This window comes from Panthera onca, chromosome A2, assembly GCF_046562875.1.
Source record: "Panthera onca isolate mPanOnc1 chromosome A2, mPanOnc1 haplotype 2, whole genome shotgun sequence".
NCBI lineage: Eukaryota > Metazoa > Chordata > Mammalia > Carnivora > Felidae > Panthera > Panthera onca.
The window spans coordinates 30,123,022-30,138,820 of record NC_138340.1 but is presented as its reverse complement, the minus strand read 5'-3'; the positions used below and the strand labels follow the sequence as shown (position 1 = coordinate 30,138,820).

Genomic DNA, 15,799 nt, shown 5'->3' with positions numbered 1-15,799 from the left:
TTAATGTTTATTTATTTTTGAAGGAGAGAGAAACAGAGTGTGAGTGGGGGAGGGGCAGAGAGAGAGGGAGACACAGAATCGGAAGCAGGCTCCTGGCTCTGAGCTGTCAGCACAGAGCCAGACGCAGGGCTCGAACCCACGTACTGTGAGATCATGACCTGAGCCGAAGTCGGACGCTCAACCGACTGAGCCACCCAGGTGCCCCTCACTGTGTTTTTAAAGGAGCGTGATTGCTTTCCCTTTTTAGAAGAACAAAACAAATGGGTAAAATGTTTTTGAATTCCATTTTCCTCCCACACAGATTGAATCATGAGCTTCAGTGCCATTCATATACTTTTATTACCTCCCCCCTGCTTCTTTTTCGCCTCCCCCAGAAACGGTATATTTAATATAGAAGACAATCCCTTCTGTATGTACATTGTATACTGATAAACCAACTGTGGGTTCTTACCAAGCTTTTGCTTATCTGTTCTAGATAATTTGTGCAATGGAAAATTTCACAAACACCTGCAAGACCTGTTTGCCCCACTTGTGGTTAGATATGTGGATTTGATGGAGTCCTCAATTGCACAATCCATTCACAGGGGCTTTGAGCGGGAGTCATGGGAACCAGTCAAGTAAGGAAGCCTCTTTTGATATCATCGGAGTTTGGGTGCAAATGGCTGGACAGTCATACAGAAATGGATTAACGGTGTCACAGTTTTTATCGTTAGCAAGGACAGAGAGCAAACACTGTACATGTTTCTAACTGTGATGCTCACCCATAAGTGGGGGAGGGAGAAGGAGGTTGAGAAATGTTTTATGAAGTGAAATCTTTGTTTTATTGCACAAGATAAACAAGAAATAAGGGATAGAAACCTGGCTGTGATGTTAGTACTGTGTAGCTGACTCCAGTGGTGATACCCCTAGGAATTAACGTTTCCCACAGTGTGTTCCATAGGGGTCTAGCCAAGCAAACTCTTTCTATTAAAGGCCAGGTAGTGAATATTTAGGCTTTCCAAGGGGGCATAATCTCTGTCACAACTACTCAGCTCTACCCTTGTAGTGAAAAACCAAAACCAGACAAAAAGGCAAATGAATGAGTGTGGCCGCGTTCCCATAAAACTTTATTTTCAAAACCAGGAAACTGTCCTGTAGGCTACAGTTTGCCATTTCCTGGTCTAGGCCTTGGAGACACACTTTGAGAGAAGACTTCACTGTGGCCAGATATGTTTAGGAAAGTCTATCTACCCCACTCATCCACCCCACACCTGTATCTCCTGGAGAAGCAGAAAGCACAGCAGCATATTTGAAAGCTCTGAGAGCATGGTAATACAGACCCTTATTTAACTCTGTTTAACCTGGAGCTTCCTAAATGTATTTGACCTCTTATTTTGTCAATGGGACATCGCTCCTGTAGGACCAACGACCGGAAATCCTGTAGGGTGTAAATTTGGCAATTTCCACAATTGCTTAGCAAATCTTAGATCCCATTGGAAATGTCTGGCAGAATCAGTGCCACCTGTGTCCCCAGCAAGAAGGAGGGCTGTGACTCAAGAATGCTGGAGGGTCAGTCTTAGGCTCCCCTTTCTAGAGAAGTAGAGGGCTGCTAGGTGTTGAGAATTTTCTGGTATGGTTTGAAAAGCTCCAATAAAGCCTGGTATTAATTTTGCCCTGTCAGATTCCTTTTTGTTTTTTCTTTTCTTTAAGAAAAGCATTTTGTTCTTTCTAGTCCTTTCCATCTTTGAGAAGTAACAATCAGTATAGAGCATCATGGGGGTAGGTACAGCACACTTTGAGGTACTTCAGAACAAATATCTAAAACATTTCCCTCAAGTTCAAGGACTTGACTTGTGCCCTGTCTCTACACAGTTTTCTGGATTAAGATTCTTCCTCTTCATATTACACTGCATGACTCTAACTGACAAAGAAATGAGTGCAAAATAGCTTTCTCAGCCACACATCACCCGCCCCCCTCCCCCACGTCTAAGCCACAGGAGAAGTTTCTTGACTTACCCTACTGAAAGCAAGTTAATAGGTAGTTGCTCTTCATTCGCAAGTACCAAGAAATCTAAATCTTGGCTTGTTATTCTCAGGTTTATAACCTTCTCTTAATATGGCCCTGCTGACTTCTAACGCAGGAGAGTTAAACTGGGTCCCTTAATGATCAAGCGTGAACGAGGGGCTGTATTTTTTTGTAAATGCTCATTATATTCAAGCCACTTGTGCTGTGGAGAACAGCTGAGAAAAGGGAAAGGTTCAAATGAGTAATATTCACATTTTCAAAATAGCTTGAAATAATGGTCTTGAAATAGCTTGTACTTACTTGGGTTTAAATGTGGATGCTGTTACTACCAAACATGGGAGGAAATGATTGGTATCCGTCACTATTTCTTCAAGGGCCCTGGGATTAGGGCCTTGCCCTCCACTTACCAGCCAGAAGGCAAGACTTTGAAACTCTCTGAACTTCTCCTCTATAAAACTGACTTTTTAAAATGTCCCTACCCGGTATCTGAGAATTGTCATGAAGCTCTGGGAGAATGTCATTGACGTCATTTTATAATCTGTTAAATTCTTCAAGCAGATATCTGTTATTCCTCTTACAGCATTAAATATTCTCGATAACATCAGAAATAAAGGTAGAATCAAAATGACTTTCACAAATGGACGTGTTAGGGAGGGTTTTGTTGGGGATTTCTTTTGAATGATTAAAAGAATAAAATTTGAACTCTTGGATCAGTAATTTAAAGATCTGACCATTAGGGAAGCATGAATAGTTGTGAATAATAGCTTGGGAATGTTTTATGTAGATGTTTTTTTTTTCTCTTCTCAAGTAGCTTTTTGTGGGTCAAACTGTGCTCTTGGTTAGCGGCCGTGATTGTGGTCTGTTCAATTCGTGGTAAATAGTACATGCCTTTTGGAGTATATGGACACATTTGGAAGTGCCAACTAAAACATACATGAAATTACAATTCTTTGAAACCACACACATTTTATTAGCTGATTTGTAAACAGAACGTGGGTGCTATGACAGATTTGCAGAAATGGCCGGCACAAAATGAAGGGTAAAAAGACCTTGGGACTTCCTTTTATGTGCTAACAATGAGTCTCTCTATACTTCCTATCACGTGAAGAGAAAGTACAAACTCTTTTTTTTTTTTTTAACGTTTATTTATTTTTGAGACAGAGAGAGACAAAGCATGAACGGGGGAGGGTCAGAGAGAGGGAGACACAGAATCTGAAACAGGCTCCAGGCTCTGAGCTGTCAGCAAAGAGCCCGATGCGGGGCTCGAACTCACGGACCGCGAGATCATGACCTGGGCCGAAGTCGGCCGCTTAACCGACTGAGCCACCCAGGCGCCCCGAGAAAGTACAAACTTTTATCTGACCACTAGTGAAGAAGCAGAGATTCATTTTCCTTTTCGTATTTTTTTCCCAAGTAAAGAATGCTGTTTTTGGAATGTTTATTATTATTATTATTATTATTATTATTATGCGTACTCAAGAACAAGAAACTGACTTAGGTAAATAGATTCCGTTTGTACAACCTTCTCTAATCTTACCACGTGTTCGTTTCTCCATTACACACAAACACAGACGCACGCGCACACACACACACACACACACACACACATACACACACAGACACACACAGACAATACATACACACAGCCTTTCCCTCAAATAATTGTTATATTCAAATAGCTCTGTTCTTCCATTTTTCAAAAGTTGTGATTACAGGCACCTGATTATAAGTAAAATGACTGAGAAATGCATTGTAAAGCTTACTGCAAGAGAAACTAGCATTCAAGTTATTAAAGAAAAGCAGCACTCTGAAAAGAAAATGCTACCGATATATTGAGTTTGCTAAAAACAGAAGTATTCTTTCTTCTTCAGATTTTCTTATTTCAAAATACAGACCTGCAAAATAAAGCAGAAATATAATCCTTTGAGCTTGATACAACTGAAGCTACTTGATAGAGTAACATGGCCAAGTTCTAGTGCCGCTTTTCTCTAGAAAGATGGCCTTCCATCTCTGCAAGGGAGAATGGGTCGCTGCATCTCTGTGTCCCTTAAGCCAGATAACCGTCATGATCAGCATCTCAATGCATTTGTGGAAAATGTTGTTGTACCGTTTCTATAACCACAGCGGAAGGCCATCAGCCTGTCAAGAATAGGCTCAAGCTAGAGCCCATAGCGCCCTCATGGGTGTCCATTAGGAAAGGTCATAGGGCCATTGCTGGGAAGGTTGTCCCCAACTCTCCCTGCAGCCCTGAATATGAGCTTTTGGCCCTCACTGATGTTGGGCAGCCTTTCTACCATCTCTTCAGAGTTGGCTCCTTGTTAGTCAAGTGATTGTGGCCTTTGGCATGGAAGCAAACTTAGAAAGCAAGTAATCCGAAGCTCCCCAGGACTACTATGTACCCACTCCACACCACCTTTTCCTTGACAGATCATGTCTCAATCTCCACTTAAACACCTCCAGGTACAGGGAATCCACACTTCATGGTTACCCATTTCAGGTTAAAAGGGCTCTGAATGGTTGCTCTAGACACTATTTTTGACATATGCACACTGAAAAATCTGGGTTTCTCATTTCTCAGAATGCACTCTACCTCTCTCTGCCTGAGATGTATATATGAAAGGTGTTTTTTAAATAACCTCATTTTCCAGATTGTCAAAGATATCAATATCTTAATGAACTGTCAGACCAAAGGCACCTTAGCGACATGTAGGTGACCTGGGATGAAATACAAAAGTACTAGACTGAGAGGAGACTGAACCTTGGGCAAGTCAGATGACTTTCCTGAGCCTCACTATCCTCCTTTGTAAAACAAAGACTTTGAATACCCAAGACTTTTTCAAGCATTCTGGAAAATGTGATTTTCCATATTCACCCCATATCCACATTTGGTCACCAGCGCCTCCCTAGCACCTAGAACAGAGCCTGGGACACAATAGGTGCTCAATAAATATTTATTGACTGACATTTATTAAGGAACTATACAGCCTAGAAATTACAAGGATACAATAGAGAAACTGTGGGGATGAGAAAGAGAGAAAGATATAATCCCCTGGTCTGGGATCTCAATTTAGCTGGGTCTGAGCAACATACACACAAGAAAAATGACTTTAAATATTTACCAATGTAGAAGTAGCTTAACAAAGTGTGATGAAAGCATGGAATAGAGGGGAACAAATCTCAACTGAGGAGTCACAAAGGGAATGGCTTGGAGAGTAATATTTCCAGAGGGGTAAGTGCTGGGAAAGAGCATAAGCAAATGCAGAAATATGGGGGAAGTGGAAACGGTGAATGTTTGATTTTGGCCAGCATGGATTAGGAAGGAAGCAAGCTATGAGGTTGGAAAATTGATTGGGAGGTTCTAAAAATCCCATGAAGTTTAGAACTTTATTCTCTAGGTCATACTTTTCAAACAGGGGCTTCATAGCTCCCAGACTGGTAAAAAATGGTTCTTGGCAGGGAAGAGGGGCAAAAAAATTTTTACTCTTGTTATGTATATGTGTAAAGCACAGGTCTACATACAGTTCATAAACAGATACACAGTACATTGGTGGTATGAAATTCTCACAGGGAAGGCAGTTGGGGGCCTGGTGGTGATAATGAATAAAAGGTTGGGAAACATCATTCTAAACTATAGGAAGGTATCAAAGAGTGCCCACACCCCAAGCCAGGGATTAGACCTAAGGATAATCATGGAGAAAGGCTTTAGTGTCCAGAGCACCAAAAGAAGACAAGATGTACTATGTAGATTCATGCAACAAATGGCTCATAAAGTGGAAGGCATTCTGAATCTCAAGTCTAACCCCATCCAGAAGTCTTTGAGAGAAGACCCAACCATATCCTCTCTACATGGAGACACAGTCTTGATTAGAATTTATTCCAGAAGTAAGAGATGTCTCTACCTCTGGTTGTTCATCCATAGAAATGAGGCATGCACATTTGTGACATTTATCCATGTGAAAGAGAGAGAGCAGATGATATTTTTTTAATCCAGTGATCCAGGGACAGTCCCTTTGACCTGAATGGGAGCTACCCTTTTTTTTTTTTTAGCAGAGTCCCTAAAATGAATGAGTCTAATTTTTTCAAGGTTATTTTTTAGTAAATGCACCCAACACAGGGCTCAAACCCATGACCCTGAGATCAAGACTTGCACACTCATCCAACTGAGCCAGACAGATGCCCCAGAATGAGTCTGATTTTTGACATATATCAGTTGTTGTGATTACAATTCACACCTCTTATAGTATCCACAGATGTCCCATTATGATTCTCACAGAGAGGCCTGTGATGGACTTGTTTTTAGGTAGTTACTAAAGGGCAATTTGTTATCCTCATCAGTGGCTCCTGGAGCCTGATCTGACCTGAGTGCTACTAGAAAATTCTCCCTTTTCTCATGTATATTATGCTTGGAATTGCCTCTTTGACTATTAATACAAGTTATTAATATCCAAGTGAAATATTAGTAACATTAATGCGACACTATATTATTTTGCTGAATGCAGAAATATCAAGCATGTTTCAGTCTTTTAAAAGTAGAGCATTCTAGTATGTCACATGAAGGAAATGTTTCTACGAGTCCAGTGCAGTAGTCCAGCCAAAATGTCATATTTTACAAATACAATATGCTTTGATTAATATAAGTATTTTTTTCAAATTTGCATATGCAAAACAAAGCTCATTTCTAATTTGTGTACCCACCATCCGCTAATATGTTTAAATTAAGTTGCTTTTGCATACATCTGTATGTTATTCATTTCTAGCTACTTTTAATTTGCTTAGAATTGACATTTTAACTTGCCAGGCTGCCATCTCTAAAGATCTCCTAATTCCTTGATCATTATTCAGTGTGTGTATCATCTAATGATCACATTTGCTTATGTAGGCTTACACATGTCTTAATGGAAATCGCCAACGGTTTTGTTACATGGCAGTGTTTAAGTCTGAGAGCCACCAGGGACTGACTGCAGAGGCAGATTCTCCTGTTAAACAGAGAAGCATCGAGGAAGAAGTTCCACTGTTCCTTCTACCTAATAGTCATATTTAGCTACTCTTCTCTTGACCATTCCTAGAAGAGCACCCTTTCATTCCAAGTAAAGAAGCGAGTTTACTTTCCCAAAACGTGAAGTGCAGAGGACGAACCTGTGAGACAAACCTGTTTCCCTTAAGGAAAAGAACGCTAGGTTGATATTTTGCATTCTAGGTTTTTCCATCGGGATTGCCATTGTGAAAGAGTAACTTGTTTCTAGAGGGAGGCAGATGTCCTGACTCTCTGTGGGGCCCAGGACTTCTGACTTATCAGGAGGCTTGCCCCCAGGCAGCCCCAGCCCTTGCAAGGGTTCTGTTAGTCAAACACAGCTTGCCCAGGGCAGATCTGCTTTGGCAAAACTTGCTCTTCTGCAAGATCCAAAAAGAAACCCTCAACTCCTCTGCCAAAGTTCTGTCAACTCCACTTAAACAGGAAGGCTCCTCTCAGATGCAGAGTTAGGCTGGGCTCTACCGTGCCAGTGACTTTGGCTGGATGGAACACCCTTAAAATGCCACTACAGAGGCACACGGTGCCAGCTCGAAGAGCAGTAAATGCCACAGTCCCTCCACAGAGATACGGTTGACTTGAGTTGGGGATTTTGTTTTGTTTTATTTTCTCTCTTTATTCGTAAGGTCATCCGTCTCTCCTTCATCATGTCAGTTGATCAATCTCCGTTCAAAAAACAAGAAGCTGATGCAAGGTCACGTTTTTAACTCTCCATTAATTTTAACAGTTTGCAGAAAAACACGCTGCTCTGTGAACTTTCACACACTGAACATGCCCCTAATAATCACACAAAGAAACAGAACATCCCCAGTGCCCCCCCAAACCCCTGCATTCTTTCTTCCAGTTTTTATCTCACTTCCAAGTGTGACCGCTCTAACACGAGGCCACATTTTTCTTTTTAGTTTTAGAGAGACAGAAAGTGAGTGGGGGAGAGGGGCAGAGAGAGAGAATCTCAAGCAGCTTCATGCTCAGCATGGAGCACGCTGTGGGGCTCAATCCCATGACCTTGGGATCGTGACCTGAGCTGAATCAAGAGTCAGACGCTCAACCAACTGAGCCACCCAGGTGCCCCATGAGGCCACGTTTCAAATCTACTTATGGTCCAAGAATTTAGAACTAGAGGTGAACTTTCTTTTCCTAGGTGTCTTTTTAGGTGTGTAAACATTTCTCCATTTTAATTGGACTTAGTTTGGGAGAGCAAGTTTCTTTAAGTGTTTTGTACAGTGACTCAAAGCTAATCCTTCTTCTTGGTACAATCCCTTCATCTTTGCTTTCAACTAGGACACCCCATGTCACATATACCTGTCTTCAGAAGTAACAGTTGGGAAGTATGCATTCAAGTGGGTCAATTTCCCATTCTGCCTTGGATCTAATATCTGACTTGAGAAATGTGCCTCCCTCAAAAATAATTTACGAATAAAAGTAAGAAAAGGAAAGTACGCCACCATTTGTATCGGTATCAGTCACTTCCCCGGCAGCCCCCACCCCACCAATGCCAAGTATTCCATGCACTTCATGTTTTTAGTATCAGACAAGTTCTGGACTCTCACGGCAGTGCATTTGGGAACCAGAGCCCCCTCACAAAGGCATTTCTATAATGTGATCATTGTGTATAGGTGTCTGTGAGCTTTCACACTTTTAAGTCACTCTGTAGTTACTTTTTCCCATTAACTTTTGTCATTTCTCTCTGACTACTGAGCTGTACCACAACGCCCCATCCGTGAGCTGTCTTCTGAAGTGTGTGGCCTGCGTTTCCCCTGTTGTCTTGCTGTGAACTTGGCCAATTTATTTACAACTGTCATGTGCTTCTGCCGCATCTGCATTGTCACTGTGATGGTATTTTTTTCTTTCTGTCTGTTTCTTCCACAGGAGTTTAACCAGTAACCTACCCAATGTGAACCTACCCAATGTGAACCTTCCCAAAGTACCAAATCTACCAGTTAACATCCCTCTAGGCATCCCACAAATGCCTACTTTTTCGGCACCGTCATGGATGGCTGCTATATATGATGCTGAGTGTGTATTCAGTTCACATTAGATCTAATTTAAATTTAAGTGATCTTGGCATGGATATGTATTGTTTATTTCTATACATCCTATATAACAGAGATGGAGATGGATAATTAGACATATTTTGCTGATCATACGGAGACAATATTGTTTATTTCTGGCACACAGCGTGTTTGTAAGACGTTTGCTATATATACAGCACTAACAATTTGTCTTACGCCCACTGAACGCTTGAGGGCTACGTTTAACTTCCTGAATTCTTTTGCAAAAAGATTCTGCCCATGTTTTTTTTTGTTGTTGTTGTTGTTGTTTTTCTTTTTTAAATTAGAGTGCCGTGACTTTGGGAGTTATCCGTTCAAAAATAGTCCAAGAAACCTCTCTGATGGGCTGGCCAGTCCTCTCTGGCCTGATCCAAATCTAAGAGGGAAGCACACTTACCTAAAAGCTGGGGTTTTCTTTAAATAAAAAATTCCTAGAGTCTGTTTAAACCGAAAAGCATATTTCGGGTGTCAGCAAATGGCAGGATATAGTAACAGTATGTTCAGGGCTAAATGAAAACTTCTGAATGGATCAAGCCTTAGTAATGTATATGTTATGTAAAGATACTTTCCAAGGTCAAAATACAATATGGAGCATTGGGATCTAGGTAGCAAGAAGCTATCTAAATTTGAGAATGCAAGAGTCAAAAAACAGATAATTAAATTTTTTGGTAGCTGTATCATCTGTGGTCTGAGGATAGGACCATTCTTTACATTCATCCATACAAATGCCAGGAATGCATGGGGTTTGTTGTTGTTGTTTTTGTTTTTGTCTTTTTTTTTTTTTTGGAGGCCTAGCCACCCCTTTAAAGGCAGCAGCTCAGAGGGTCAAGGTTATGCAGCCACTTCTAGCTTGGCAAGTGGCTCTCTTTTTTTTCCCTTTGCAAGAAGAAGATCCAACACCCCTAAATTCTATCTCAGAGAAATTAAAACCATGTGCATGATTTAATAAGTGAAATAGAGTTTAGTGATTCTATACCGTCCTTTGATCCTTTTCTTAGACCACAGCTAATTATAGGCCAGATAAGCTTTTTCTTGAAAGAATAAATTGGCACATTTTCAAAGGGAAGTGTTAGTATCAAAGGAATAAAAAATGATCTGAAACTGGCAGTGATGTTTTGAAATGTCGAAATCACATTTATCAAGATGGCCCTCAGCATTTTTATTTTTGCAATAATCCAGGTAGAAACTGGATGTTCAATGACCGCTCTACTTGGCTGCTTCAGAGTTGCCTAACATTTTTAAAAACCTATGTTCGTTCACAAGTTCACAATGCAATCATATGGTCAATGTGTCTGATTCTCTTTTAACGATGAACTAAGACCTCCAAAAATTTATACCTGAAAAAAAAAATCTTCTACAAAAAGTAAATCATATTCATGCTAAGATGACTCTATCAAAAGTTAGATTAGGTAGTATCTGTTAAAAATTAAAACATAAATATCTGAAAGCTTTTCTTACCTTCTTTTGTGCATGCTCCGTGGCATTGTTTCTGAAAAGATATGAATCAAGACATTGTAATAAAGCAGATAATGGTCTCCATTCAATTAATTAAGGCATGAGTGGGAACACATTTTGGTAACTGCTCAGCAATCAAAATAATCTTGGTGCTATTGCCTTAACATTAACAGTTTATCTTAAAAATAAAAAGAAAATATTCTTTTCCTCATGTCAAAACTTAATAATAAGCTCTTCAAAGAAAAAAAAAACCCAGAAGAATTTTTTGAAACTCTGAAACCAGATGGGTGTCAAAATGTTGTTGTAATAAATACCAATTATTGCATTCATATGTACTTAATGATTTAAAACATACAACCATGCAGTTCCAAAACGGGGTTTAGACTAGACCAAGTTGGGGTTTCTTTTTCCCAAGCATAGGATGGGGCAGGGGGAAGGCTGAACTTTCACGGAGAAACAATGCATTCCCCCACTTTTGAACAGTGCTTACGGCAGTATCTGAGTAGAAGGCGTAGATCCTCAATCGCTCACCAGGAAATGCCTGATTCTATATCTTTTCATAATTCCGGTTTCCTCCTTTGCCACCTTTCATTTTAAGGACGTGTTTCCATGTTACCTGCTCCTTCGTGTCAGATACATCTACATACTGACCTCAGACTGGTCTGTCCTTGGAAACATTACCCTGTTGGTCCAGGCCGTAGGCTCCCTCTTGGCATGTTGGGAGTTTGCCCCCTCCCCACCCCACAGTAGCTGTGTATGCGTTTATGCACTAGCTATATTTCTCTCTGAAGCATTAATTCAATGCAGCTGGCATCTGTCACAATAGAAACACCCACTCTCATCTGTTTCTATAGACGATGTCAGAACAAGTGGTAATGCATGGTGTGTTGGACATTTTATAAATTACCGTGTTAGCATTAGTGGTATGCGAGGAAGGGGGGGTGGGTGGCCACCCCTCAGAGCTCCAAACGGGACTGTTACCAAAGAGAAAGCCAGCCAGAGAAGGGCAAGAGGGTGAGAGGCGGAGCATTTCCCATACACAGGCTTTCCGTGGATGCCCCAGGTAAAAGTTTCTTACACGTCATTGTACAGAAAGGAATCAAGACCAATTTCTCCATCTGTACAGGAGACTGGGTAAGGTGGTGCAACGGTAAAAGAGCTCAGGTCTTGAGCCCTAAAGCTTTGCCAATATCCCGTGTCTGCTCATCGCCCCCTCCCCCCACAACACCTCACCTCATCCTGGGGCTGTCTATGCAACAGGCTGGTCGATGATAATTGGAATAATAACCAAACTGAACAAGAATCTTGGACTCAAGGTATCCAGGTGTACTCGTCTTGATTTGAGTCACCCCAGTTTCTTTCCAGCTCTTCAAAAGAGAAAGCAGGTCCTCGCTCACCACTTTGTTAGCACTGTCCTTTTAAAACTGAAAGTCTTGTGCAATCTCCAAGAGACCTCCGCTCTGGAGGGGAGCTGGGGAAATGCATGAAACCCTGAATTTTAATAACTGCATGTTGCCATGTAGTTATTATCTGTTGAGACTTACTTCTCCCTCTGGTTCGTGGCCTTCATCTAAATCATCACATGTGTTAATGTGGTTATTAAAAGAAGGCTGATTTTTACCATACACCGTTCTCCTGGTCATGGTGGGGCAACACCTTTCCTCAGACTTCTCACTGGTCTGGAATGATTGGCCGAACAAAGCAGACTAAGTCATGTATGGTAAAACTCAAAATCTGCCGGTGGAGATTGCCCCCACCTCCACCGCCAACATGCGTCGTTTTGTATGTTGAAGCCACTGTTTGCCTTAAGCCTTCTAGCGCCTAGTCGTCTTTGTGTCAGCTTTTCCAGAACCCAAGGCCAGTGGGTGACTGTTGTTTTCTAATTTTTATCCTGCCAGTAATGGATCAGGCACTTCAGAAGATCTGTTCTGGAAACTTGATGCCCTTCAGACCTTCATTCGGGACTTGCACTGGCCCGAAGAAGAGTTTGGAAAGCACCTAGAACAACGGCTGAAGCTGATGGCAAGTGACATGATTGAATCTTGTGTCAAAAGGTAAGTCTAGTGGCTGGACAGGCTCTGCATGCCCTCTCCACTATCCTCTGACTCAGGGAATGGTAGGCGGCCACTCATTCGATTGGCCGCAATTTGGATTTTTGAGGGGAGAAGGCGATTGCTTGTCAAAGTCAGCCAGAGTGGTGGCCACGCAAGTCTAGCTCCTGTTCACCCGCCCCACATCTGTCCCAAACCCAACACAATATGGCAGCCAGTTTCTTCACTTAGCTCCCTGAGGGAAGGATGCATGTGTGTTCTTATTCTGCTCTGTATCCCTGGTATCTAGCGGCATCTGACACAAAGTATTTACTTAATAAATATTTGTTAAAGGTACAAGTGTATGTGGGAGGGGACAACTAGATGAAATAAAGAGAAGTACACGTCATTCTGGAGCCGCCATATCCAGTTCAGGTAGTGGGAATCGAATGCCTTTTAAGAAACGTGAGCAAGACCTCAGCGACATCATTCGGTCTATATACACGAACTGAGCACTTCCTGTGTGCCAACTCTTAGTTGTCCTGCCCCAAATCTAACTAGATATCCATCAGGGGCCATTTTGATTTCCTACAAATTGCCTGTTTTGTCGCTGCAGCATATAGGATTGAGGTGAGCATGCGGCACTTGAAGCTCCCAGGTAGAATGTTCTGAGAAAGTGAAGAGAAGAAAACGAGAACAATATGCATCCATTCAGCAAAAATTGTTTAGCTCCTCCTATCTGCCAGGCACCGTGCTACATTCTTGGCATACCATCAAAGAATAAGACACCACAGCCCGTCCCTCCTGGAGTATCTATATCTGTGTATCAGACACAGAGATGAAATTCCTCTGGTTTAACATCGTTATCATCACCCTGTCTGTCCCCAGACACACATCCAAGTTCCTTTTCCAGTTCATAATTGTTCCATTATTCTTCCTCTATTCAAAACAAAAAGGAGAGACCACAAGCAGCCTAGGCCACTCCAGATCCCCAGATGTTGTGTCGTTTGGCTGATGGATCAGTTGTGGGTGACAGGGGCTGGGTTTGTCTGGGAGTGATCTGAGTTTTATATCTTAGAGGAAGAAAAGAGAAGTAATAGCATCAAAACTGGGAACCACAAGGGCAAAAAACAGCACGGTCCTAGGCACGTGAGCATCTCAGCAAGAATGAGAAAAGGAGCCACATGCTGTGGGGAGTCTGGGCAGGTGTTTGATGGCACTTCTGGAAGCGTACAGTCCTGGCGACCCCATATTTTGTGTTTTATTCTTGTCTTTGCACTCTTAGAACCAAAGGCAGACCTACTGTTCAAACCCAAGGTCAAAATGTTTCCTGAGAATTTCAAATTCTGCCATTTCCTACATGGCCTCTATCGGTTTTAGGAAGAGCAACTCCTTTCGTGTGGCCAAAGCATTCCACCAAAACCTTCTTGTGGGGCAGTTCCCCTGTGGTGAAAAATGCTCTCCTGATCTGTACTCAGGGCTACGGCACATTAGAATGAACACTTACCCACGTCCGGTCTGTGCACACGATTGTACAGAAAGATGTGCGCACCCTTCTGAGAAGCCAGTCTTTGGAGTAGGGTAGGGAGACCACAGGAAGACATGTGGATGTGAAAGATAGACAGTGACTCCATCTTAACCCTTACTGCAAATCTCTGGGGAACAGCCACCCCAAGGAGTGTGGAGCACTCACAGGCAGGGAGTCTATCTGATTCTCTCTGAGCTCCTGGCCCTCCGGGTCCCAGCATCATGTTTGGTACATAGCTGTGAAGTAACCTTTCGTTAACAAAAGTTAGTCAACTGCACCTGCACATTGGCGATGGATGCTTAAATTTCTGGATGTCCCTTCCAACTAAGGCCCCAGACAAAAGCAGACAACTGCAAATGTAAGTGCAAATATCACCCCCCAACCTCCAGATGCAGAGGGTAAAATACGAAAAAGTCCTTGGATATTTGAAGACATAGAATCTACATGAGTAGAGCCTAGATCTTTGGCTTTCTTTCCTCTTTGGGACAGAATCGATGGCTCTCGTTCTAGAAGGACATCAACATAAGGACATGATTTCATAGATGCAAATATGCGACATCCAAAAGTTTCAATCAGGCGCTCTTCATTTCCAAGTTTCTAAGAAGTTTAAATCATTCATTCGATGGGCGTGACAGAGCCTGCAGTGTAGTCTATATCAGATACCGTATTTCACCAACACATTGCCCCCTAACCCTGCCCTCAAGGAGAATCACATAGATTCAGTGACTGCACCGTTCCTGGCACGTTGCTCTATGGAGCCCCGTAAGTCACATTAACTTTGCCTCTGGCTTCCCCCTTTGCACAGCCCCACCCTCCCAGGGCCGTGTACAGTTCTCCTGTGGAAACAGAAGCCGGTGACTTCCTTGTAAGGGAGCGATTTAGCACTTCCCCTTCTCAAATTGGGCCGGAACTGGCATGCAGGCCTCAGATCAGCACAGGGACCTGTCCAGCTCAGTCCCCATCAGACATCCTTTTCACAAAACCAGAAAAGGATGTATTTTCAGCGTAGCTTAAAATGATCATCATGATTAGAAAGCTACTTCAGTGCACCGAGCCTTTAGGAGCCAAGATACATTTATCTTTAACATGATCATATAATATATAGGAGTGTTTTAAGGTTTTTTTTTTTTTTAAGTTTTTTTTCTTAAGAACTAGGCTTCCAACCTTAGAAATTATACTTGGCTTCCCTGCATGCACTCAGGGTGTGTTAGCAAGCTGGCATCCTTTCCCGAGCTAACTAGCTGTGTGGTCCTCCTATGCACTGTTAGAAAACTGCTACAAATACCTCCTAAAGCAATGCTTTCCTGGTGGCTGCATGATCTCCAGAACCTGACCGTGAACAATACTGAAAAGACACATTGGACGAAAGGAGCTTTAATAAAACCACTTACTAGCCAGGCGCTTTTCTTTCAAGACGTGTGATGATGTGACCCACTTCTCTAAAACCTTTTACAATATAACTGGTCCCCTTTACAATGCTGATACCAAGGATTAAATCTCACACCTGTATTACCAGCTGGCCACGGCAGACTAGGTTTTTCCTGTGAGCAGTAAGCACATTGCTGGGATCAGAATTTGACCTATGTCAAAATTATGTCACTCTAAGCTTTTACCATTACACAATTATTGAATTGGTAAGTATATTATGCCATTTTCACTTGTAAAAAATATATACTCATACTGCAGAATAATAGACATTGC

At 42.0% G+C, this 15,799-nt stretch overlaps 1 protein-coding gene across 16 annotated transcripts in view; it reads left to right on the top strand.

The window, feature by feature from the left end:
* CADPS (calcium dependent secretion activator) overlaps positions 1–15,799 on the top strand; it is a 476,502-nt gene that overhangs the window by 381,046 nt on the left and 79,657 nt on the right. For 9 of the 16 annotated variants that reach the window (XM_081794958.1, XM_060631478.3, XM_081794961.1 and 6 more), the window contains 3 exons: positions 476–617; positions 8,904–9,050; positions 12,439–12,594. In XM_081794958.1, the coding sequence (XP_081651084.1) occupies positions 476–617; positions 8,904–9,050; positions 12,439–12,594 (445 nt within the window). The remainder of the gene's footprint in view (positions 1–475; positions 618–8,903; positions 9,051–12,438; positions 12,595–15,799) is intronic. The other 7 variants (XM_060631484.3, XM_060631486.3, XM_060631490.3 and 4 more) reach the window with 1 other exon arrangement.